This window comes from Somniosus microcephalus, chromosome 30 (genome assembly GCF_052327205.1).
Source record: "Somniosus microcephalus isolate GS21.2 chromosome 30, FLI_Smic_1.0, whole genome shotgun sequence".
NCBI lineage: Eukaryota > Metazoa > Chordata > Chondrichthyes > Squaliformes > Somniosidae > Somniosus > Somniosus microcephalus.
Genome location: NC_141016.1, coordinates 6,269,901 through 6,296,235, shown reverse-complemented (window position 1 = coordinate 6,296,235; position 26,335 = coordinate 6,269,901). Strand labels below are relative to the sequence as shown.

At 48.5% G+C, this 26,335-nt stretch overlaps 2 protein-coding genes and 1 long non-coding RNA gene across 3 annotated transcripts in view; 1 reads left to right on the top strand and 2 right to left on the bottom strand.

The window, feature by feature from the left end:
• Positions 1-5,780, bottom strand: part of ash2l (ash2 like, histone lysine methyltransferase complex subunit) — a 56,017-nt gene extending 50,237 nt beyond the window's left edge. Inside the window, exon 1 of the mRNA XM_085970922.1 lies at positions 5,655-5,780. The gene's annotated coding sequence lies outside the window, so the exon portion shown is untranslated. The remainder of the gene's footprint in view (positions 1-5,654) is intronic.
• A 1,718-nt stretch (positions 5,781-7,498) lies between these two features.
• On the top strand, positions 7,499-17,769 carry LOC147097879 (nodal homolog). The gene is made up of 3 exons (XM_085970919.1): positions 7,499-8,362; positions 11,831-12,633; positions 16,670-17,769. The coding sequence occupies exons 1-3, from the start codon at positions 8,056-8,058 to the stop codon at positions 16,820-16,822; spliced, it is 1,263 nt and encodes a 420-aa protein (XP_085827045.1). The 5' UTR covers positions 7,499-8,055; the 3' UTR covers positions 16,823-17,769.
• A 14-nt stretch (positions 17,770-17,783) lies between these two features.
• The window catches only part of LOC147097878 (uncharacterized), a 35,390-nt gene continuing 26,838 nt past the window's right edge, over positions 17,784-26,335 (bottom strand). Inside the window, exon 2 of the long non-coding RNA XR_015074239.1 lies at positions 17,784-18,122. This is a non-coding gene — a long non-coding RNA (uncharacterized LOC147097878). The remainder of the gene's footprint in view (positions 18,123-26,335) is intronic.

Below are 26,335 nucleotides of genomic sequence, written 5' to 3'. Positions count from 1 at the left end.
ATTGTGAATAGCGGAGGCCCAAGCACTGATCCTTGCGGTACCCCACTAGTTACAGCCTGCCAACCCGAAAATGACCCGTTTATTCCTACTCTGTTTTCTGTCCGTTAACCAATCCTCAATCCATGCTAGTATATTACCCCCAATCCCATGAGCCCCAATCCTGTTTAATAACCTCTTGTGTGGCACCTTATTGAATGCCTTCTGAGTTCATATCGAGTGTGTGTGTATATATCACTATATATATATATATATTTCTATCTATATATATCTCTCACTATATCTCTATCTATCTCTCACTATATCTATATCTATCACTATATCTATATATATATATATAGAAACATAGAAGATAGGAGCAGGAGTAGGCCATTCGGCCCCTCGAGCCTGCTCCGCCATTTAATGAGATCATGCCTGATCATCCAAATTCAGTACCCTGTCCCTGCTTTCTCCCCATATCCCTTGATCCCTTTAATAAAACAAAAAAGGTGACTCAACCGTGGCTAACAAGGGAAATTAGGGATAGCATAAGATCCAAGGAGAGGACATATAAATTGGCTAGAAAAAGCAATAATCCTGAGGATTGGGAGCAGTTTAGGAGTCAACAAAGGAGGACAAAGGGATTAATTAAGAAAGGGAAAATAGAATATGAGAGTAAGCTAGCAGGGAACATAAAAACTGACTGTAAAAGCTTATATAGATATGTGAAGAGAAAAAGATTGGTGAAGTCAAGCGTAGGTCCCTTACAGTCAGAATCAGGGGAATTTATAATGGGAAACAAGGAAATGGCAGGCCAACTAAATACATACTTTGGTTCTGTCTTCGCAAAGGAGGACACAAATAACCTCCCAGAGATGCCGGGGAACATAGGGTCTGATGAAAGAGAGGAACTGAAAGAAATCAGTATTTGTAGGAAAATGGTGTTAGGAAAATTGATGGGACTGAAGGCCGATAAATCCCCAGGGCCTGATGGTCTACATCCCAGGGTACTTAAGGAAGTGGCCCGAGAGATAGTAGATGCATTGCTGGTCATCTTCCAGAACTCGATAGACTCTGGAACGGTACCCATGGATTGGAGGGTAGCTAATGTTACCCCACTATTCAAAAAAGGTGGTAGAGAAAAAGTGGGGAATTATAGACCGGTAAGCCTGACATCGGTAGTGGGGAAAATGCTAGAACCTATTATAAAAGATGTAATAGCAGAGCACTTGGAAAGCAGTGACAGGATCGGACAAAGTCAACATGGATTTACAAAAGGTAAATCATGCTTGACTAATCTACTGGAATTTTTTGAGGATGTAACTGGTAAAATAGATAAGGGAGAACCAGTGGATGTGGTTTATTTGGACTTTCAGAAGGCTTTCGATAAGGTCCCACACAAGAGATTAGCATGCAAAATTAAGGCACATGGGATTGGGGGCAAGGTATTGACTTGGATAGAGAACTGGTTGGCGGACAGAAAGCAAAGAGTTGGAATAAACGGGTCGTTTTCCGAGTGGCAGGCAGTGACTAGTGGGGTACCGCAAGGAACAGTCCTAGGGCTCCAGCTGTTCACAATATATATTAATGATCTGGACGAGGGAATTGGATGTAATATCTCCAAATTTGCAGACGACACAAAGCTGGGCGGGAGGGTAAGCTGCGAGGAGGATGTCGGGAAACTCCAGTACGATTTGGACAGGTTGGGTGATTGGGCAGAAACATGGCAAATGCACTATAATGTGGATAAATGTGAGGTTATCCACTTTGGTGGCAAAAACAAGGCGGCAGATTATTATTTGAATGGTAATAGATTGGGAGAAGGGGAAGTGCAAAGAGACCTGGGTGTTCTTGTGCACCAGTCGCTGAAGGTAAGCATGCAGGTGCAGCAGGCGGTTAAGAAGGCAAATGGTATGTTGGCCTTCGTAGCAAGAGGGTTCGAGTACAGGAACAAGGATGTCTTGCTACAGTTGTACAGGGCCTTGGTGAGACCGCACCTTGAGTATTGTGTGCAGTTTTGGTCACCTTACCTGAGGAAGGACGTTCTTGCCATGGAGGGAGTGCAGCGAAGATTCACCAGGCTGATACCTGGGATGGCAGGAATGACGTATGAGGAGAGATTGTGTCGATTGGGCTTATACTCACTGGAGTTTAGGAGATTGAGAGGGGATCGCATCGAAACCTATAAAATTCTGTCAGGTCTGGACAGACTAGATGCAGGAAGGATGTTTCTGATGGCCGGGGAGTCCAGAACCAGGGGTCATAGTCTAAGGATAAGGGGTAAGCCATTTAGGACTGAAATGAGGAGGAAGTTCTTCACCCAGAGAGTGGTGAACCTGTGGAATTCTCTGCCACAGAGGGCGGTGGAGGCTAGTTCATTAAATATATTCAAGAAAGAGTTGGATATATTTCTTGAGGCTAAAGGGATCAAGGGATATGGGGAAAAGGCAGGGACAGGGTACTGAATTTGGATGATCAGCCATGATCACATTGAATGGCGGAGCAGGCTCGAAGGGCCGAATGGCCTACTCCTGCTCCTATCTTCTATGTTTCTATGTTTAGCCTTAAGAAATATATCCAACTCCTTCTTGAATATATTTAATGAATTGACCTCTACTGCCTTCTGTGGTAGAGAATTCCACAGGTTCACCACTCTCTGGGTGAAGAAATTCCTCCTCATCTCTGTCCTAAATGGCTTACCCCTTATCCTTAGACTGTGACCCCTGGTTCTGGACTCCCCGACCATCGGGAACATCCTTCCTGCATCTAGTCTGTCTAGTCCTGTTAGAAGGTTATAAATTTCGATGTGATCCCCTCTCATTCTTCTAAACTCCAGCGAGTATAAGCCCAATCGACCCAATCTCTCCTCATACGTCATTCCTGCCATCCCAGGTATCAGCCTGGTGAATCTTCGCTGCACTCCTTCCATGGCAAGAACATCCTTCCTCAGATAAGGCAACCAAAACTGCACACAATACTCAAGATGTGGTCTCACCAAGGCCCTGTACAACTGCAGCAGGACATCCTTGTTCCTGTACTCAAACCCTCTCGCTACGAAGGCCAACATACCATTTGCCTCTTAACCGCCTGCTGCACCTGCATGCTTACCTTCAGCGACTGGTGCACAAGGACGCCCAGGTCTCATTGCACTTCCCCTTCTCCCAATCTATTGCCATTCAGATAATAATCTGCCTTCTTGTTTTTGACACCAAAGTGGATAACCTTGCATTTATCCACATTATATTGCATCTGCCATGCTTCTGCCCAATCACCCAACCTGTCCAAATCATACTGGAGTTTCTCGGCATCCTCCTCACAGCACACACGCCCACCCAGCTTTGTGTCGTCTGCAAACTTGGAGATATTACATCTAGTTCCCTTGTCCAGATCATTGATATATATTGTGAATAGCTGGGGTCCAAGGACCGATCCCTGCGGTACCCCACTAGTCACTGCCTGCCACTTGGAAAAAGAGCCGTTTATTCCAACTCTTTGCTTTCTGTCTGCCAACCAGTTCTCTATCCAAGTCAATACCTTGCCCCCAATCCCATGTTCCTTAACTTTACACGCTAATCTCTTATGTGGGACCTTATCGAAAGCCTTTTGAAAGTCCAAATACATCACATCCACTGGTTCTCCCTTATCTATTTTACTAGTTATATCCTCAAAAAATTCCAGTAGATTAGTCAAGCACGATTTACCTTTTGTAAATCCATGTTGACTTTGTCCGATCCGGTCACTGTTTTCCAAGTGCTCTGCTATTACATCTTTTATAATGGACTCTAGCATTTTCCCCACTACCAATCACTATATCTATATATATCTATCACTATCTCTCTCTCTGTATATATATGTATATCTCTATCTATCACTATATCTACCACTAGTGTGAGTGTGAGAGAGTGTGAGAGTGAGTGTGAGTGTGAGTGTGTGTGTGTGTGTGTGTGTGTGTGAACACTGGGTGAGGACAGGAATGGAATCATTGTGATGTTTCCTCTCCCCCCCACCCGCCATTGCCGAGTGCCCACTTGGGCAAGGATCTGCTAAGCTGCCAACGCCCACGTACGAACATACCAAAATGACGGGCAGCAACAACAACTTGTATTTATACTGCGCCTTTAACAGAATAAATCGTCCCACGCTGTCTCACAGGAGCGGAATCGGACAAAATGTGACACCGAGCCACCTTCTCGTGGGCGATTAGGGACGGTCAATAAATGCCAGCCTCGCCAGCGACGCCCACATCTCAGGAATGAAAAGAAAAGGGATATTAGGACTGATGACTAACAACTTGGTCAAATAAGTAAGTTTTAAGGAGGGGAGGACTGTGCATCACACCTGGAGTAGTGTACCACACCTGGAGTACTGCGTACAGTTTTGGTCTCCTTATTTAAGGAAAGATATATTTGCATTAGAGGCAGTTCAGAGAAGGTTCACGAGGTTGATTCCAGAGATGAAGGGGGTTGTCTTATGAGGAAAGGTTGAGCAGGTTGGGCCTATACTCATTGGAGTTTAGAAGAATGAGAGGGGATCTTATTGAAACATAAGGTTCTGAGGGGGCTCGACAGGGTAGATGCTGAGAAGATGTTTCCCCTCGTGGGGGAATCTAGAACTCGGGGGCATAGTTTCAGAATAAGGGGGCACCCATTTAAATCGGAAATGAGGAGGAATTTCTTCTCAGAGGGTCGTGAATCTTTGGAATTCTCTTCCCGAGAGAGCAGTGGAGGCTGGGTCATTGAATATATTTAAGGTGGAGATAGACAGATTTTTGAACGATAAGGGAGTCGAGGGTTATGGGGAGCGGGCAGGGAAGTGGAGTTGAGGCCAAGATTGGATCAGCCATGATCTTATTGAATGGCGGAGCAGGCTCGAGGGGCCGAATGACCTCCTCCTGCTCCTACGTCTTATGTTCTTATGTATGTATGGGAGAGAGAGGTCGCGAGACGGAGAGGTTTAGGAAGGAAATTCCAGAGCTTAGGACCTAAAATCAAGAGGCCATATTTGGAGGAGCATGGATATCTCTTCGGGTTGGTGGGCTGGAGGAGGTTACAGAGCGAGGGAGAGGGGCGAGGCCACGAGGGATTTGAACACAAGCACCCCCCCACCCCTCTCCCATCCCCCCGCCATCTAATCTCCCAGAAGAAGCAAAAACCCGAGGCCAATAAGGGAAAAAAAAACTGTGGAAAATTCCTCTCCAACCCCCTTAGGCGATGGAAACCAGACCAGGAGGTCACGTGGACCATGTGTTGGTCAACTGTTAATCCAGTTGCCTTCTCTATGATGCGACCTCTGCTCCAGTCAGGAACCGGCCCAGCTCCCTCTTGAAGGCAGAGAGTCAGCGCCCGCCACACCAGCCCACAACCTGTTCCAGGGGCTCACTACTCTCGGAGAAAAGAAAAACCACACAATATCCAGTCAAAGAAAAGATCAAATCATAGGGCTTAACCCTTTAAAGGGTCAGTCAAATTAATGCGTTTAATTTTTTTTTATTAAAGAAGTGTCAGGTTTGTCATAATCCAACTAATTCAGTGCAATACAGCAGGACCTCAAAAACATCAGCACTTTGGGCCTTGGCGGTAAGCCTCTGACTATTTTTTTATAACACCGAGACTGGCAATTTTCCAATGACAAAATCATAATTTAATCTTTCATTTTTTCAGGACTGTGGAGTCACTTACCCACTCAGCACACCCTGGTTTCTGGGACCACAAAACTCTTGCAGGTTTTGAATATGATTTTGGCACGTGTGATGTGCCCACACTAGTCTTTAGAATCGAGACTCCTTAAACATAAAGATGTTTCCACTTGTGGGGGAATCCAAACCTAAGGATCATAAATATAAGATAGTCACTAATAAGTCCAATTAAGAATCTAGGAGAAGCTTCTTTACCCAGAGAGTGGGGAGAATGTGGAACTCGCTACCACAGGGAGTGGTTGAGGCAAATAGCACAGGTACATTTAAGGGGAAGCTGGAATAACACACGAGTGATCTCATTGAAACATACAAAATTCTTACAGGGCTTGGCAGGATATTTGCAGGGAGGGTGTTTCCCCAGACTTGAGAGTCTAGAACCAGGGGTCACTGTCTCAGAATAAGGAGTCAGCCATTTAGGACTGAGATGAGGAGAAATTTCTTCACTCAGAGGGTGGTGAATCTTTGGAATTCTCTACCCCAGGGGGCTGTGGAGGCTCGGTCGTTGAGTATATTCAAGGCTGAGAGCGATAGATTTTTGAACTCTAGGGGAATCGAGGGATATGGAGATCGGGCGGGAAAGTGGAGTTGAGGTAGAAGATCAGCCATGATCTTATTGAATGGCGGAACAGGCTCGAGGGGCCGAATGGCCGACTCCCGCTCCTAATGTTTTTATATTGCTTGGTAAATTACTCTAGGTAATGATATGATGAAAATATATATTAAAAGCAAATTGATCAATGTAATCCTGGACGGGTTGACAACTCCTATGGACATTTTACAGTAAATCAGATTTACAGAGCTCAAGTCTCAGCTCTTTGTACAACGTCACAAGCCCTCATGCCTGCAAGGCAGGGGTCCCAGTCTCTACAAGTTGCTGATGTGATCTCCAAGCTCCTTGGTCGTCTGGAGAGGGGGGTGGGGGTGATTTAAAGAAACAAGGCAGGCTGCCCCGCCCCCTCTTGAGGAGCACTGACTGCTGCAGCAACATCACTGACCCCCTTTCAATCAAGGGTCCTCATGGTAATAATTGGAGCTTGTGCGTCGAAATGGATCTTAAACTCCACTCTCCGCCTGGCGTCCAGGGGCTTGTGATTCAATCCCTGACCCTGATTTTAGGAGGGGAGGGGGATCTGATGAGAGGGGAATTCTACAATGTAACTGACCTCAGCTGTCCTGTTGCAGAGAGAAATGGGCAGATAATTAAATGAAGTCTCGATGGTATTTGAGCCATTAGCAGTTCGTTTTCCACTCCCAATTTCACACCTTGCTGGCAGAACCTGCCCTCAAATCTCTCTTTCCCCCCCCAAAACAGTGCCTGTGCTGGGACCTTCAATCCACTCAAGAGAATTTACTAGTTTAACGAGGAATCATTTTGACTTAACGAGTCAGGCCGGTCATTTCCGCTCTGTTTAGGGGGAAGGGAGGTTTGTGACTAGATTCATCATTGTTGAGATGATATAATATCGCAAGGCTCCCGGGGTTGGAGATGGTGGGTGGGTGGTATAAGGTCGGGTAGTTGGGACGGATTGTGGGCTGAATCTGAATAGAGCGGCTCTTTTTTTTTTGAAATGCTGATCTCGTCTGGAGAAAGCTGATCTGATCATCCCCCGACATTAGCGACTGTTTGAGATGAGCCTGTTAAATTCAGAGGTCCCGCCCCAATGATTAAAGAAGTCAAGATTCCTTCGAGAGCTTGCTGCCCCGGTCAATGAGGGATTAAACAGGAGGGGGGAGTTTGGAACATCCAGTTTAAAACATCACCCTCACCCCTACAAAAAAAATGAGTGAATTTATCCAGAAACAATTCAACAATATCTTGGATCGGAGTGATTGTCACAAATCCCTAATCTCATTGAAAACACACCAGATAAATCCCTTCAACTCGTCCCAGTCCCTCTGCTCAGAACGGTTTTAAGATCTACTTGTAAAACAAAGTTCCAAAAACATTTCTATCTCACTGTCCCGGTTTAACTGTCGACTTTATCAGTTCCGCTGCATTTCGTCCCCCTCCTGATTGGTATTTCATCTGGGGCAGGATTTCTCCAAACTTCTTACTTTCCCGAACATGCATTTAGCATATTTATTGCGACTGAAACCAGAAGCAGTGGCTGAAACAAAATTAAGTCTTTTTAAAATAAGTGATGATCACAGGGCGGGCTGTTCATCTGAAATGAAGCGGGTCCCTTCCTTCTGTGGGACAGTGAACTTGTGTGTATTGAGCAGAAGGAAATTAGGTCTGTGGGTATCAGGAGGAACTAAAGAGGCGGCGAGATCAAAGCCGTGTCCTTATCTATAAGAGGCCCATCACTCACACCACACACTTCAGTTTCTTGCACATTCCCCACCGCCCAGGACTTACAGCGACCCACGGATCCCGAGCCCAGATGGCCGCCCTGCTTCTGCCCGCGGCGGCGATGTTCTTCTGTGTCCCGGTCCTCGGGGCTCCGAGTGGGGAGAGAAGCCGGGAACTGGAACCCAATTCCCTGCGCCACATGCAGGGCAAAGCTCAGCCGGAGCCCAGCAGCCAGGGGGCACCGAGCCCCGGGCACGGAGATACCCCCCATCAGGGGTACCCCCTGTACATGATCCAGCTGTACAAGGCGGTGACGGGAAGGAGCAGTCGGGGCATCCCGATTCAAGAGCAGGCGGCCCTACAAGAGGCGGACCAAGTGGTCAGTCTGATGGCCAGGGGTGAGTCTCGATTCATTCCTTTCTTATTCGCTCCCACCCTGGTGAAATTTCACTTGGGATCCCAGACAGGGCTCTTTGCCCCCATCCCCCAGGTGGCCAGATGTTTTTACAGGTGTTCCCATTAGGGTTGAGTACACACTCCGCCAATGTTTTGACATATGGGCAGGAGAGGGGGGGCTGTTCGGGACGGTCTTCCGTGAGCTGTCAGCAGCATCTGTTGGCGAACATCCAGCAAAACACAAGAGGCCCTCATCCGTGTGGAGCAGAATCTATTCGCTCACATCGGACCTGACCCCAGGAGTTCAGGTCGAAGGGACCAGCCAATGGTTGTATTCCCCAGTTGTGATTTCTGACCCCCTTCCCTGCCCCGATTGGGGGCAGATCCTGCGACAGCGTCTTGGCCACATCCCAAATCCACCCCTCCGAATAAAATCCGGATATGCAATCAGCGGTGGTGGGATGTAATGTCCCCCTCTGACCTGCCAGACTTAGATTAAATCCCTCTCCAAGAGAACTAACTGGAGTAGTAAAGGCTGCAGACATGCGGCAGATCTGTTGGTGTCTCTGGAGAGGTTCCGTCAGGGCCATTATTCAGAACTGACCGGCGCCTTAGAAGAAAAAAATTGCATTTATATAGCGCCTTTCACGACCTCCGAATGTCCCACAGTGCTTCACAGACAATGAAATACTTTTTGGAAGTGTGGTTGTAATGTAGGAAACCCTGCAGCCAATTGTGCACAGCAACGGTGGCATAGTGGTTAGCACTGTTGCCTCACAGCGCCAGGGACCTGGGTTCGAATCTGGCCTCAGGTGACTGTCTGTGGAGTTTGCACATTCTCCCCGTGTTTGCGTGGGTTTCCTCTGGGTGCTCCGGTTTCCTCCCACAGTCCAAAGATGGGCGGGTTAGGTTGATTGGCTATGATAAATTGACCCTTAGTGTTAGGGGGATTAAATACGTGGGGTTACGGGGATAGAGTGGGATATGTGTTCGTGTAGGGGTTACGGGGATTGGGTGGGATATGTGTCGGTGCAGGCTCGATGGGCCGAATGGCCTCTATCTGCACTGTGGGGTTTCTGTGATTCTGAAGCAACAATGTGATAATGACCAGATCATCTGTTTTTAGTGATGTTGGTTGAGGGATAAACATTGACCCAGGACACGTGGGAGGACTCCCCCTGCTCTTCTTCCAATAGTGCCCTGGGATCTTTTACAGCCACCTGAAAGGGCAGACAGGGCCTCGTTTTAACATCCCATCTGAAAGACGGCACCTCTGACAGTGCAGCACTCTCTCAGGACTGCCCCTCCGGCAGTGCGGTGCTCCCTCAGCACTGCCCCTCCGGCAGTGCGAGGCTCCCTCAGCACTGCCCCTCCGGCAGTGCGGCGCTCCCTCAGCACTGCCCCTCCGGCAGTGCGGCGCTCCCTCAGCACTGCCCCTCCGACAGTGCGGCGCTCCCTCAGTGCTGCCCCTCCGACAGTGCGGTGCTCCCTCAGTACTGCCCCTCCGTCAGTGCGGCGCTCCCTCAGTACTGCCCCTCTGTCAGTGCGGCGCTCCCTCAGTACTGCCCCTCTGTCAGTGCAGTGCTCCCTCAGTACTGCCCCTCTGTCAGTGCAGTGCTCCCTCAGCACTGCCCCTCCGACAGTGCGGCGCTCCCTCAGCACTGCCCCTCCGACAGTGCGGAGCTCCCTCAGTACTACCCCTCCGACAGTGCGGCGCTCCCTCAGTACTGCCCCACCGACAGTGCAGTGCTCCCTCAGTACTGCCCCACCAACAGTGCGGAGCTCCCTCAGTACTGGCCCTCCGACAGTGCAATGCTCCCTCAGCACTGCACCGGAGTGTCAGTCGAGATAATGGCAGCACCAGTATAAATCTGACACACCACTCCAACTCATTTTCAAAACAGTTGAAATACTTTTAACAGTGAGAATGGCACCGGAGCTGAATATAGAAACATAGAAACATAGAAGATAGGAGCAGGAGTAGGCCATTCGGCCCTTCGAGCCTGCTCCGCCATTCAACGAGATCATGGCTGATCATCCAAACCCTAGCACCCGGTCCCTACACCGACAGCCATCCCACCCAAGCCCTATCCCCGTAACCCCACGTATTTAATCCCCCCTAACACTAAGGGTCAATTTTTTTATCATGGCCAATCAACCTAACCCGCACGTCTTTGGACTGTGGGAGGAAACCGGAGCACCCGGAGAAAACCCACGCAAACACGGGGAGAATGTGCAAACTCCACACAGACAGTCACCCGAGGCCGGATTTGAACCCGGGTCCCTGGCGCTGTGAGGCAACAGTGCTAACCACTATGCCACCGTGCTGCCACATATAGGAACAGGAGGAGGCCATTCAGCCCCTCGAGATTGTTCCACCATTCAGGTCATGACTGATCTTAACTCCATCTACTCGCCTTGGTTCCATTACCCTTGATACTCTTACCCAACAAAAATCTATCGACCTCAGTCTTAAGCTCCAATTCTGCCCCAGGACCCACAGCCTTTTGGGGGAGAGGGTTCCTGATTCCTACTGCCCTTTGTGTGAAGAATTGCTTCCTGATTTCACTCCTAAAAAGCCTGGCTCTAATTTTAAGGTTATGTCCCCTCGCTCTGGATTCCCCCACCAGAGGAAATAGTTTCTCCGTATCTACCCTCTCGAACCCTTTTAACATTTTAAACACCTCGATCAGATCACAGCCCTCAATTTTCTAAACTCGGGAATACAAGCCTAGTGTATGCAACCTGTCCTCACAATTTAACCCCCTAAACCCCAGGCAGAGCCCAAACTTCAAACAGATGCTCATTTAAGAAATAGCACAGATTTCTAGTCAATTGGTATTTCTCCTGAATGGCGCTCTGATCTTTAACATCTTTGAATTCATTTGTAATTTTTTACTGCCTGACTCAGTGGGTGAAACACAGCAGAGGGAACTTGAAGGAGCCGGCCATTTGCCCTTCTTTAAGCTCAATTTTGTTTCTATTTTCTTATCTTCCTCCATCGTTGGGCTTTATGCGCACCGGGCAACCCTTGACCCCTTGCCCAAGTGGCAATTATTCACACGTGAACTTTGACACGGAATGTTGGCTGTCCCTATGACCATCAACCGAGGGGGGCATCGCGGCGGAGCTTGGGAGGAACAAGTGACTCTGGACCTCTGGATCCCAAAGCTCTCCACCACTGAGGGTTTCTGTTGCAGACTAATTGATGGAGGTTGATCGCCATGAGTAAGTCAATGACGCCATTGTCGTATCATGCCACTAGCAGGATTGTAGAAGGTGAACTAGATCGAGCTTGGTCTATTTTCGTTGAGTAATTCTTTTATCTACTTGTGGAACTTACATGGCGATGGACAAAAAAATGGGCTATGGGGCTTAGCATGACTGCTCTTTCAAAGAGCCAGCGCAGGCACACTGGGCTGAATGGTCAACTTAAGTTTCTCTAACTCTTATAACTCTACCTCTTTCAGGTTGGAATCACAGTGGAGACAGTTGGAGTATCGATTTCGACGTGACCTCCATTGCTGCCCATGACACCGTGCAGTTTGCGGAGCTCAGAATCCGTCTGCCCCTGTTCTCTGCCTGTCACAACACCACAGTTGTCCTCAACCACAGCCATGGCTACAAATGCAACGGCACCAGGACGTGCCACGATCACTTGGCTCTTGGCTCCTTCACCGCGAACCCTTCCACCGCCAGATCGGGCTGGACAGTCTTCAACATCACCGGCCTCCTCAACAGCTGGCTGAGCCGGGAGTTTCCTCCGCATGAGGCGCCCGGGCAGCAGGATCTTCACCAGCCTCCCACCGAAGACTGCCAGGAAAGCGAGGAGCGCCGGCAGCGCCCACGGGAGAGGTTTGCCAGGCCGGCACTGGCGGGCAGTTGGGGCAAGCCTCCTCTCAGGAGCGCCAACCAGATCATGATGGTGGTGTTCTTCAAGAGGAATGGCTCGGAGGCAGGAGGGGCCTACTCCACCCTCCTGAGGACCGTGGAACAGTCAAAGTTCCAACCGGCTGCCAAGGGCAACGAGGACACCAACAGCAAGAGGCACAAGAGGAACAGGAAGGAAAGACTCAACATGGGCAACAGCTCTTTGGTGTTGAGGAGAGACCAGTCCCTGTGTCGTCGGATGGACATGGAGGTGAACTTTGACCACATCGGCTGGGGACAATGGGTCATTTATCCCAAAACCTTCAATGCCTACAGATGTGGCGGGGAATGCCCATCACCGGTGGACGAGACTTACATGCCAACCAACCATGCGTACATGCAGGTGAGCAGTAGCATGTTCCCTCACTTCACCGTGAGGGCAATTTGTCCGGAAGAATCAGGAAGGAGGTCCCTTGTGGGGGTCATTGTGACTTTGGGTGACAGTGTAAAATGGGCAATGTCGTATCAGCCGCCCATTATACATCTCTCCTGAGGTGTCTAATCCGATATCGCCCACTTTACACTAACGGCCAAAATTAACATGAACCCCTTTAAATTTTCAGCTCACCCATTGTAAAACTGAAACTGACACAAATATCACTGGAATAAATGTCAGAAATAACTTTATTACTTTGAACAAAAGCGTACTGCGGATGCTGGAAATCTGAACTAAGAACAGAAAATACTGGGAATATTCAGCAGGTCGGACAGCATCTGTGGAGAGAGAAACAGGGTTAACGTTTCGGGTCGATGACCCTTCGTCAGAACTGGAAAAAGTTGGAGATGTAACAGGGTTTTATGCAAGTGTAGGGGCTGGCTTAAAAACCTGTTACAGCTCCAACTTTTTCCAGTTCTGATGATGGGTCATCGACCTGAAACGTTAACTCTGTTTCTCTCTCCACGGATGCTGCCTGACCTGCTGAGTCTTTCCAGCATTTTCGGTTTTTATTTATTACTTTGAAAATGTTTTTAAATGAAAAGTAAAAATGAATACCTCTTTTTATTCATTCACGGGATGTGGGCGTCGCTGGCAAAGCCAGCATTTAGTGCCCATCCCTAATTGCCCTTGACAAGGTGGTGGTGAGCCGCCTTCTTGAACTGCTGCAGTCCATGTGGTGAAGGTGTTCCCACGGTGCTCTTACTTCCCCACAATCCCTCTTCCTCATGTTTCTCTTACTATTTTGATGCTTTACATTCACTGCCCCCTCCGGCCCGTGCTCCCCCACACAATCTATGGACTCAATGCTCTATTTCTGAGTCTCCCACATCCCCATTAGAGGTGGAATCGACTTTGCAAAAACTTGATTCAAAAGCCAACCATGTCGAGATCTCTGGAGACTGCCGAGCTCGGACAAGATAACTCACTCAGGCTGCCCAAAAGGTTATAAACCAAATCTGCCTTTGTTTGACTCTCTTAAACTCCCTCCCGAAACCCTTCTGCCTTTCTCTCTCTCTCTCTCTCCTCTTTTAATGATGGACCTCGCCAAAACCTGTCCCTTGAATTGTGCTTTCGCTCACCTTGCCTCCATCTCCTCACACCGTCCGTTTCTCCATGTGAAACGCTCGAGGCCTTTACTGTGAGTCCAGGTCGCTTGCTGTAGCTCCGGAGTTTGGGGTCTGTTGACAGGCGAGGTAGAGGGGGCTTCCTGTCACTTCTATCATTGAACGTTCTTGCGCTCAAAGCATGCTGGTGTGTGCAAAGCTGACTGTTTGCGAGGGCCGATTTCACCGTGTTGGCGAGGAGGCAGGCTAGCTGCCAGCTGGTGCTGCCATAGTTTTCCAACCAAACACCCAGTAAGAACCCAACGATGGGCAAGAGCGGTCAGGGCTCTTCAGATCAGCCCTTAGATTAATAACCCAACTGGTTCACTCACGTCCTTTAGGAAAGGAACCCTGCCGTCCTTACCCAGTCTGGCCTATATGTGACTCCAGTCCCACACCAGTGTGGTTGACTCTTAACTGCCCTCTGAAGTGGCCGAGCATGTCACCCAGTTGTATCAAACCGCGACTAGCGGTTCAATAAGAAGGCCCACCACCACCACCATCATCTCAGGAGATGGGCAATAAATGCTGGCCTTGCCAGCGATGCCCACATCCCGAGAATGAATAACAGTAAAAGATTTGCTCCCAATAATGTGGGAGTTTGGTTTGGTTAGAGCTGCATCTCCGTGCTGCCGTCTTGTAATGTGGTACCAAGTTTCCTACTGATATTGATTCACTGATTCTCTATCTGCTGCTCCAAAAGGAATGTCGAGGTTCTAACTGATGCTGTGAGAAAAGTCAAGGAAGGGAAGAGGCCATTCGGCCCATTGAAGTTCCCTCGCTCTCCCATCAATATATACGGCCTAATTGCAAACATTCCCACCTGGCAGATTATTCCAAACATTCGCCACTCTTGCAATGACCAAGTCTTCCCTAATCCTTGTGTTAGAACCATTGCTCCACTAATTTAGTTCTAAGTCCCCTAGTCCTGCACTCCAGATGGGTTCACACAGGAACCATTTTAGTTCGGACTCCTAGATCTAGCTCCCTGATCCTGGCGTAGACCCATAGGCAAGTGAGAAACTGGATCTATGATTCCACTTGCATGGATGAGTGCAGCTCCAACAACACTCAAGAAGCTCAACACCATCCAGGACAAAGCAGCCCGCTTGATTAGCACCCCATCCACCACCTTAAACATTCACTCCCTCCATCACCGGCGCACCGTGGCTGCAGTGTGTACCATCTACAAGATGCACTGCAGCAACTCACCAAGGCTTCTTTGGCAGCACCTCCCAAACCCGCGGCCTCCACCAACTAGAAGGACAAGGGCAGCAGGCGCAGGGGAACACCACCACCTCCAAGTTCCCCTCCAAGTCACACACCATCCTGAATAGGAACTATATCGGCCGATCCTTCATCGTCGCTGGGTCAAAATCCTGGAACTCCCTCCCTAACAGCACTGTGGGAGCACCTTCACCACACGGACTGCAGCGGTTCAAGAAGGCAGCTCACCACCACCTTCTCAAAGGCAGTTTTGGACGGGCAATAAATGCTGGCCTCACCAGCGACGCCCACATCCCGAAAATGAATTTAAAAAAAATAAGGGAGCTGGAATCAGATGTGTAAACAGTCCAGCCGACACCAGTCTCCCAGAATCAGAAGTGAAATTCAGTATCAAAGCAGCTTTATTTTGAAATAATATCCCGGGCCTATCCTATCTGCCCCATTTAATATTTTATAATCTTCTCAGAGATCACCACAGCAGCATTGCTGCCTCCTCCCCAACCTCAGCCCCTTCACCAGTGAAGCCCTTGTACTGAGCTGCCTTTCTCACTCTAGGCCTGGCTACTCCAATGCGCTCTTGGCCAGTCTCCTGTCCTTCACCCTCCATAAACTCCCAGCTTGTCCCAAACTCGAGTCTTGTCCCACACAAAGTCCCGCTTGCCCTTTGCCCCCTGTACTCGCTGTCCTACATTGTCCCCCAACGCAATGAATTTTAAATCCTCGTCCTCATCTTCAAATCCCTCCACGGCCCAGCCCCGCCGTTTCAAGAGTCTTCTGTAGCCCTACAATCCTTCCGAACACTCCGATCAAATCACTCTGGCCTTTTGTGCATCCCCGCCATCCCTTTACCCCAACACTGGTCGTCCACATCTTCGATCCCTTCACTAGGATTCATCGCTAAACCTCTTCACCCCCTCACACCACCCCAATCCACACCCCTCGCTCCTCCTTTAAAAAGCTTCTCAAAACTCATCTCTTCAACCACACTTCTGGACACGCCTCCGAATCTCCCCTTTCCCTGCTCGCTGTCACGTTCCCTTATTACCTGTGAATCACAGAATTGTCGTCGTCTTCTTACAGCACAGAAGGAAGCCATTCGGCCCATCGCGCCTGTGCCGGCTCTTTGAATGAGCTCTCCAATTAGTCCCACTCCCCCCTGCTCTTTCCCCATTGCCCTGCAAATTTTTCCTCTTCAAGTATTTATCCAATTCCCTTTTGAAAGTTACCATTGAATCTGCTTCCGCCGCCCTTTCAGGCAGCGCAGTCCAGATCACAACAACTCGCTGCGTAAAACAAATTCTCTTCACGTCCCCTCTGGTTCTTTTGCCAATTATCTTCAATCTGTGTCCTCTGGTTACTGACCCTCCAGCCAGTGGAACCAATCTCTCCCTATCTACTCTTAGCAAAACCCCTTCATAACTTTTGAACACCTCTGTTAAATCTTCCCGTAACCTTTTTCTGCTCTAAGGAGATGTCTTCTCGGGTTATTTCATTATCTCTCCCTCGAAAAAAAAAATGATCAAGTTGTCGTTGCTGCCTTTCGAGGTTGTGCCCTCGCTGCTGAAGTAACTTGTGCTGATCTCTCTCGCTCGCTATTTCTGTTTTTGCAGAGTTTGCTGAAATCCTTCCACCCGGAACGCGTGCCCTGCACGTCCTGTGTGCCGGTTAAGATGAGCCCCTTGTCCATGCTCTACTACAAGGACTGGGAGGTGGTGTTGAGTCATCACAAGGACATGATCGTGGAGGAGTGCGGGTGTCACTGAGCGAAAAAACTGTCCGAGCCCCACAACCGAGAACAGACAGATGACTTTTCCATTTAAAAAAAATTGTGTAAAGTAAATAATTAAATGCAATATATAGAATACAAAATGATATATTTTTATATAAACGCTGAATAAATGTGACATAAAAATGTCTTTACTGTGCTGAGTGAACCGCTGTATGTCAATAAATTGAGATATGATCTGTACTTGAGGAACAGGAGGTGGCCGTTCAGCCCCTCGGTCCTGTTCCGCCATTCAATTAGATCGTGGCTGATCTGTACCTCAACTTCATTTACCTGCCTTGGTTCCATATCTCAGTATGCTTGGAAAAACTGCGGCATACGGAATTGATTCGTTATAGAGGACCCCACACTACAACCTGAAGGATCAAACCTTCCTCGCAAACAGTGGACAACCATCAACCGCCTCAGAATGGGTCATGGTAGATGCTGCCAGCTTCTCCATAGATGGAAGATTAAAGCATCCCCATCATGCGACTGTGGAGCTCCTGGTCAGACCCTGGAGCATATCATTGAGCACTGCCCTCAGAGGAAATTCGCAGGCAGCCTACAAGATATTCACGTTGTTACACCGCAAGCTTTGGCCTGGATATCTGACTTGCATTGGTACTACCACATGGAAGAAGATCTCAGGATAGAATTCTAGCACAGATCGAGGCCATTTGGGCCATACTTGAGGGGGGAAAATTTGCAAGGGCTATGGGGAAAGAGCAGGGGGAACTAGGACTAATTGGAGAGCTTGTTCAAAGAGCTGGCACAGGCACGATGGGCCAAATGGCCTCCTGTTCGGTATCATTCTATGATCACTTGTCATGCAAGTTGCTTTTTTATCCCACCCCTCAGTTAATTTAAACTGTTCTGTTGATGGGGTGCCGTATCTTGCAGTTTGTAAACTAACACATCAAACGTCAGACTGAAACCCCACTGTGTGCGCACTTGGGTTGGATTAGGGTTAGGGTTTTATTTTATTTAAAATTTGAACATTTTATTTACAGTTAATGAGCTCGGGCTCAGCTCTTTGTACAAAGTCACAAGCCATCATTCCCTGCAAGGCAGGGGTCCCCGTCTCTTCAAGTTGGTGATGTGATCTCCAAGCTTCTTGATCATCTTCACTTGTTCATCCAGATAGTGGGTCCCCAGGAATTCACACAGATGAGGGTCGGCGCTCCCAGTGGAGGGTTTATGCAGATCCAGCAGACTCTGGTTGACATTCTTCTCCATCCACAGAGCTCTCTGCATCGCCGAGTGGAGCCTCCCGCTCTCCCGGCCGAACAAATGGACTGTAAAGAAACTTAAAAAACTTAAATTTATTTTTTAAACTTATCAAATTAAATTAAAATCACATTGGCCGGGGTGATGATGCACTCCAGTCCCCCCGGCACCCACTGGTTTCGGGTAGGGTTTTAACACTGGGTGAAATTATCCTATGGGCAAAAACAAGTTCTCCCTGGATGCTCACTCCACCTTGACGCTGAGATTGATGCTGAAACAAAACGAGACGGAAGCCTGTCTCACTCCCAGTTTCATTATTACTCAATTGAAAGAATATTTTTTCTGACCGTCTTGGCTCTTCTCAAACAACTCGTGCCCTTGGTTCGGATCTGCTGCGACGTCGGCGCCTAAGATCCTCCGGCAGTGAGTGTTGAGACCAGGCTGCACTGTCCCCTCACCCCATGCGCCTAAGATCCTCCGGCAGTGAGTGTTGAGACCAGGCTGCACTGTCCCCTCACCCCATGCGCCTAAGATCCTCCGGCAGTGAGTGTCGAGACCAGGCTGCACTGTCCCCTCACCCCATGCGCCTAAGATGCTCGGGAAGTGAGTGTCAAGACCAGGCTGCACTGTCCCCTCACCCCATGCGCCTAAGATGCTCCGGCAGTGAGTGTCGAGACCAGACTGCACTGTCCCCTCACCCCATGCGCCTAAGATCCTCCGGCAGTGAGTGTCGACACCAGGCTGCACTGTCCCCTCACACCATGCGCCTAAGATCCTCCGGCAGTGAGTGTCGAGACCAGGCTGCACTGTCCCCTCACCCCATGCGCCTAAGATCCTCCGGCAGTGAGTGTCGAGACCAGGCTGCACTGTCCCCTCACCCCATGCACCTAAGATCCTCCGGCTGTGAATGAACTGAAAGAGAAAGCAAGAAGGGCTTTCTATGCCATCAAAAAATCAATCCAAATAGAAATCCCAATTAGCATTTGGCTCAAAATTTTCAAATCAGTAATTGAACCAATTGCACTCTATGGCAGTGAGGTCTGGGGACCACTAACACAACAAGATTTTGCAAAATGGGACAAACACCCAATTGAGATCCTACATGCGGAATTCTGTAAAAGTATCCTCCGGACTCAAAGGAAAACAGTAAACAACGCATGCAGGGCGGAACTAGGCCAATACCCATTAATAATCACTATCCAAAAAAGAGCCACCAAATTTTGGAATCACCTACAAATGAGCAACCCCCAATGCTATCACTACAACGCCCTGAAATGCCAAGAGCTGACCATAAAGAAGAATACCCTCAGTCAACTAGTCCTGGGACTCAATAAAGTAACTAATAACAATACTAACAATAACCAGCCCCAGGACAGTGACAGGGTAACACAAAGAATTCGACCCAACACAATCGTCGCTAAGCAAAAGGAAAAATATCTGTCATATTGGGCAGAAACAACAAAAACCCAAAGCAAACTCAATTGCTACTTGGCCCTAAACAGACAATACAACATAGCTGATTACCTGACCATGGTAAAGGATAACAAACTGAGAAGAACCTTGACAAGGTACAGACTTAGCGAACATAGCCTAGCGATCGAAAAAGGCAGACACAGGCTGCCAAGAGAAGACAGGATATGCTCTCACTGCAGTCAGGGAGTAGTTGAGACAGAGATGCACTTCCTCACAGCCTGTGGAAAATATCAGGGCATCAGAGAGAATTTCTATCAAAAATTCTCACAAATATGCCCTGAATTCAGAAATCTGACTGACAACCAAAAACTCCCATTCCTACTGGGGGAGGAGAGAAGCTGTGTAACACTGGCGGCACACTATGTTACAGCCTGCCATGAACAGAGGGACAACCAGTAAACTAAGACAAGAGTATATATAAACAAGGCGAAAATATATTTATAAACTCAGGGATATACCTGTTTATACACTGTATGAATGGAACCGCGTTTATGTGTTCAACCATAAATGTATTTTGATGCTTTGGCAACATAAGATGTACCTTATCATGCCAATAAAGCGATTTGTATTGTATTGTATTGTATTGAGTGTCGAGACCAGGCTGCACTGTCCCCTCACCCCATGCGCCTAAGATCCTCCGGCAGTGAGTGTCGAGACCAGGCTGCACTGTTCCCTCACCCCACCTCACCCAGGTTGCATTGCGGGGGGAAGGTGAGTCCGCGCTTTGCTCACTGCCTTCCTCCCGATCTCCTGCCCCTCCCCGTGACAACGCGGAGATCAGGAACCTTTCACATGACAAACCGCGAGCAATAATTGGCATTTGCGCAGCGTTGAAAAACAACAACAACAACTTGTATTTATATAGCGCCTTTAACGTAGTAAAATGTCTCAAGGCGCTTCACTCAATGACGTATGAAGAGAGATTGGGTCGATTAGGCTTATATTCGCTAGAGTTTAGAAGACTGAGAGGGGATCTCATTGAAACTTATAAAATTCTAACAGGACTAGACAGACTAGATGCAGGAAGGATGTTCCTGATGGCGGGGGAGTCCAGACCTTGGGGTCACAGTCTAAGGATAAGGGGTAAGCCATTTAGGACAGAGATGAGGAATTTCTTCACCCAGAGAGTGGTGAACCCGTGGAATTCTCTACCACAGAAGGCAGTTGAGGCCAATTCATTAAATATATTCAAGAAGGAGTTAGATATATTTCTTAAGGCTAAGGGGATCAAGGGATGTGGGGAGAAGGCAGGGACAGGGTACTGAGTTTGGATGATCAGCCATGATCTCATTGAATGGCGGAGCAGGCTCGAGGGGCCGAATGGCCTACTCCTGCTCCTATCTTCTATATTTCTATGTTTCACAGGAGTGCTACAAGACAAAAAATTTGACACTGAGCCAATAAGGAGAAATTAGGCAGGTGACCAAAAGCTTGGTCAAAGAGGTAGGTTTTAAGGAGCATCTCAAAGAAGGAAAGAGAGGTAGCGAGGCGGAGAGGTTTAGGGAGGGAATTCCAGAGCTTAGGGCCTCGGCAACAGAAGGCACGGCCACCAATGGTTGAGTGATTATAATCGGGGATGCTCAAGAGGGCAGATTTAGAGGAGCGCAGTGATCTCGGGGGGTTGTAGGGCTGAAGGAGATTACAGAGATAGGGAGGGGCGAGGCCATGGAGGGATTTAAAAACAAGGATGAGAATTTTGAAATCGAGGCGTTGCTTAACTGGGAGCCAATGTAGGTCAGCGAGCACAGGGGGATGGGCGAACGGGACTTGGTGCGAGTGAGGACACGGGCAGACAAGTTTTGGATGACCTCAAGTTTATGTAGGGTGGAATGTGGGAGGCCAGCCAGGAGTGCGTTGGAATAGTCAAACGCTCTGAGGGGACGGGGGAGGGGTGACGCCAATTATGAGGTTGATCCGCTGTTGGTCACCTTTGAATTTATTTGTATTTTTCACTGCCCGACTCACACTGGGTGAAAAACAAAGGGAACTTAAAGGAACTGGCGGTTTGCCCTTCTTTAAGCTCAATTTTGCACCTTTTTTCTTATATTCCACCATCGTTTTATGAGCACCAGGTAACAACCTTTGACCCCTTGCCCAAGTGGCCATTATTCCCACGTGAACTTTGACATGGAATGTTGTCTGACTATCAACCGAGGGGGGCATCATGGCGGAGCCCAATCCTGCCCTCACCTGACATTAACCACATGCATGGTCAACGAGGGGCTTAAAGGAGGAGAGCGGGGTGGAGGGGTTTGGAGAGGGCAGTCCCATGCTGGCACTCGACTGCATTGTGAGATAGAGTGCCATTGGGTTAACGGTGTCAGGCTGAATCTATTAAGGGGTAAGCTGTGGGTAGCACGCTTGCTTTTGAGTCAGAGGGTTGTGGGTTTAAGTCCCAGTCAAGGGACGAGCACAAAATCTAGGCTGTGGCTCTTTCAAAGGGCCGCCACAGCCACGATGGGCTGAATGGCCTCTTTCTGTGCTATAAGGGTTATACACTACAGAAGAACCATATGGTAAGCCGGGTGGGAGGAGGCTCATGTGGAGGATAAATACCAACACAGGCCAGTTGGGCCAAATGGCCTGTTTCTGTGCTGTGGGTTCTATACAACTCTGCCCGGCAGTGAACATGTCTTCTCTCTGTGTCCAGATAGAGTTACGGAAACTATCAAAATGGAGAACAATTTTGCAGAACCAGCCGAATTTTAAATAAATTCTAAAGGAACACACAAACACACACACATAATCTTTTCTTTCTTGGCAACTTCCTCCCCTTATCCCCTGAAGGAGTTGATTCTCGCTGGGGGGAGCAGCGGCCTTTGGCTAATCGCTCAAGCGGGCCATTATTGAAGAGCGAGCCTTGACTGGGCTGGTGCCGGCTATCACAGGCTATTCGACTGTGATGTCCACACACACACACACTGACGTTGGATAGCGTTTAGAGGTGTGAACTTGGACAAGTCGTTGGGGAACGTCATATTCAGATTCCACAGGCGGCTGGGAGCTCACATCTCTTGAGGCCAGAGCATAACGGCACTTGTGCAGTGCCCAACTCCACTGGCACCAATCGGTTTATGGTCGCTGGTGGCCCCTTGGGTCTCTGTTGATACAATGGCCAGAGGTGCCAGTGCTGGCGGGGCTGTAGGTTAGTGCAGTATACACGCAGGCCAGTGTCCCCCCCTGGTTTAGTGAGTCAGTGCAGTCCATAAAGGCCCACGTCTCAGACAGGTGCAGCAGTCAGGGCACCACGGGCTAGTGAGGGGAGAGGTCGGGAAACCAGCCAAGCTTCCCATCAGGCGAGAACAGGACGGAGGTGATGTCAACCTTGGTCGAACAGCCTGCTGACATTCACTGCCTGCGCTCACCCATGTAGAGCAGCCAGTTGGCTGCGGGACTGTAGGGGTTGGGAGAATAGTTCAGTGGGATTCAGGGTCTTCAGGAGATGAGAATATAAAGCGAGCCAGTCTCTCACCGTTGAGATCCTCCTCCGTCGCATTTGTCACCTCCAGACTCGACTATTCCAACGCTCCCCTGGCTGGCCTGCCATCCACCACTCTCCGCAAACCTCAGCTCATCCAAAACTCTGCTGCCCTGCACAAAGCCCCAGCCACCTGAGTGCTCACTTCTGGTCCCCAGTGCCTCAAGTTTAAAATTCTCATCCTTCAGCCCAAAGGGTGTCAGCTGTGGCTCAGTGGGTAGCACTCTCACCTCTGAGTCAAAAGATTGTGGGTTCAAGTCCCACTCCGGCGACTCAAGCACAAAATCCATGCTAACACTCCCAGTGGAGTGCTGCACTGTCAGAGGTGCTGTCTTTATACAGAAACTGGCCATTCGGCCCAACCAGTCCACGCCGGCATTTATGCTCCACTCGAGCCTCCTCCCGTCTTTCCTCATCTAAATCTATCAGCATAACCCTCTATTCCCTTCTCCCTCTAGCCTCCCCTTAAATGCATCCATACTATTCACCTCAACCACTCCCTGTGGTAGCGAGTTCCACATTCTCACCACTCTCTGGGTAAAGGACTTTCTTTTGGGTTTTTTGGTGACTATCTTATATTGATGACCTCTAGTTATGCTCTTCCCCACAAGTGGAAACATTCTCTCTCTGTATCCACTCTATCAAAACCTTTCATAATTTTAAAGACCTTTATTAGGTCACCCCTCAGCCTTTTTTCAAGAGAAAAGAGACCCAGCCTGTTCATCCTTTCCTGATATGTAAACCCTCGCATTGCTGGTATCATCCTGGTAAATCTTCTCTGCACCCTCTCCAGTGCCTCGATATCCTTTTTATAATATGGCGACCAGAACTGCACGCAGTGCTCCAGGTGTGGTCTAACCAAGGTTCGATACAAGTTTAGTATAACTTCCCTACTTTTCAATTCTATCCCTCTAGAAATAAACCCTAGTGCTTGGTTTGCTTGTTTTATGGCCTTTCTAACCTGTGTCGCTACTTTTAGTGATTTGTGTATTTGTACTCCGAGATCCCTTTGTTCCTCTACCCCACCCAGACTCACACCCTCCAAGTAATAAGTGACCTCCTTATTCTTCCTACCAAAATGTAATACCTCACATTTATCTGTGTTGAAATTCATTTGCCAATTATATGCCCATTCTGCAAGTTTATTAATGTCGTCCTGTAATTTGTTGCAGTCCTCCTCAGTATTGACTATCCCCTCCAATTTGGTATCATCCGCAAATGTAGAAATTGTGTTTTTGATTCCAAAGTCTAAATCATTAATATAAATTGTGAACAACAGTGGTCCCAGCACTGATCCTGGTGGAACACCACTTTAGGATGAGATGTTAAACCAAGGCCCCATCCGTCCTCTGTGGTGGATGTAAAAGATCCCACGGCGCTATTTCAAAGAAGAGCAAGGGGAGTTCTCCCCGGTGTCCTGGTCAACATTTATCCCTCAACTAACATCGCTAAAATAGATTATTTTGTCGTTATTTCATTGCTGTGTGTGGGATCATGCTTTGCACTAATTGGCTGCCATGTTTTCCACATTATAACAGCGACTACGCTTAAAAAAAAGTACTTAATTGGCTGTGAAGTGCTTTGGGACGTCCTGAGCTTATGAAAGGTGCGATAGAAATGCGAGTTCTTTCTCGGCCCTCCTCTTTATCCCTCTGACTCTGGCCTCTTGTGCATCTCTCCCCCCTCCCTTTGCCCCACCATTGGCGTCGTGCCTTTCGCCACCAAAGCCCCCCCACGCTCTGGAATTCATTCTCTAAACCCCTCCACCTCTCCTTTAAGAGCCTCGTTAAAACCCACCTCTACGACCCAGTCACCCCTCCTCATATCTCCTTCTTTGCCTCAACCTCCGTTTTTCTTCCTATGCCTCCGCGAAGCACCCTGGGCGACTTTTTCTCAACATTGAAGGAGACAAACGCAAGTTGTTGTTATTTACGCAAAGGCTTTGGTCAGGTAGGGTCCCATCATCTGATGGAAATGTTAGTTCTTGCAGCTTTAAGTAGGCTAATCTATTAGTTTACAGGGCGCCCATTGAGAGGGAGCTGGTAAACACTCTGCAAACAACATTCAGAGATGAAACAGGTGGTGATTTGCCTTATAATCGGTGTCTGGTCCTGTCAGTGGATCCAGCAGTCCATGTAGTGTTGATGATGCCCGTCTGCAATCTCCTGCCATTGCTGCAAGAGGTCGTGCCCTTTCTCTCCGCCCTCCCTCCCTCTATCTGTCTGGCTGTCTGGGAACATGTGTTTATTTAGCAGTCACAACAGGAATCTGCAGGAAATCCCCAAAGTCACCACAACAAATGCCTTAAAAAAAAGACCAATTCTTAGGAATGTGTCGCCATCAGTGACGTAGTGGGGACGGGGCGGGCAAAACATTCAGAGCCGCTCTTCGTGTGTGCGTGCGTTAGAAAGACAGAACTTGCCTTTATATAGCATCTTTCACAACGTCAACATAGAAACATAGAAGATAGGAGCAGGAGTAGGCCATTCGGTCCCTCGAGTCTGCTCCGCCATTTAATGTGATCATGGCTGATCATCCAAATTCAGTACCCGGTCCCTACTTTCTCCCCATATCCCTTGATCCCTTTAGCCTTAAGAAATATATCTAACTCCTTCTTGAATATATTTAATGAATTGGCCTCAACTGCCTTCTGTGGTAGAGAATTCCACAGGTTCACCACTCTCTGGGTGAAGAAATTCTTCCTCATCTCTGTCCTAAATGGCTTACCCCTTATCCTTAGACTGTGAGCCCTGGTTCTGGACTCCCCCGCCATCGGGAACATCCTTCCTGCATCTAGTCTGTCTAGTCCTGTTAGAATTTTATAAGTTTCAATGAGATCCCCTCTCATTCTTCTAAACTCTAGCGAGTATAAGCCCAATCGACCCAATCTCTCCTCATACGTCATTCCTGCCATCCCAGGTATCAGTCAAAGCGCTTTACAGTCAATGAAGTATTTTTTTTGAAGTGGAGTCACTGTTGTGATGCAGGAAACATGGCAGCCAATTTGTGCACAGCAAGCTCCCACATACAGCAATATGAAAATGTCCAGATAATGTTTTTTTAAGTGAAGTTGGTTGAGGAATAAATATTGGCCCCAGGACACCGGGGATAGCACTTCTTCGAAATAGTGCCGTGAGCTGTTTAACATCCACCTGAGAGATTTTGTTTTTGCAACGCTCCTGTGAAGCGTCTCGGGACATTTGCTAATTAAAGGCGCTATATAAATGCAAGTCGTTGTTGTTGCTGAGGGAAGACGGGGCCTCGGTTTGACGTCTCGTCCGAAAGGAGCTACACCGCAGCTGCGGAGTCGAGAGCCGGCGGGAGCCACGG

Excerpts from the sequence above, each read along its gene's own strand:
- LOC147097879 (XM_085970919.1), top strand. The coding sequence starts at position 8,056 with ATGGCCGCCCTGCTTCTGCCCGCGGCGGCGATGTTCTTCTGTGTCCCG. Across the intron at positions 8,363-11,830 it reads GGTCAGTCTGATGGCCAGGG|GTTGGAATCACAGTGGAGAC; the intron begins GTGAGTCTCGAT and ends TACCTCTTTCAG. Across the intron at positions 12,634-16,669 it reads CCAACCATGCGTACATGCAG|AGTTTGCTGAAATCCTTCCA; the intron begins GTGAGCAGTAGC and ends CTGTTTTTGCAG.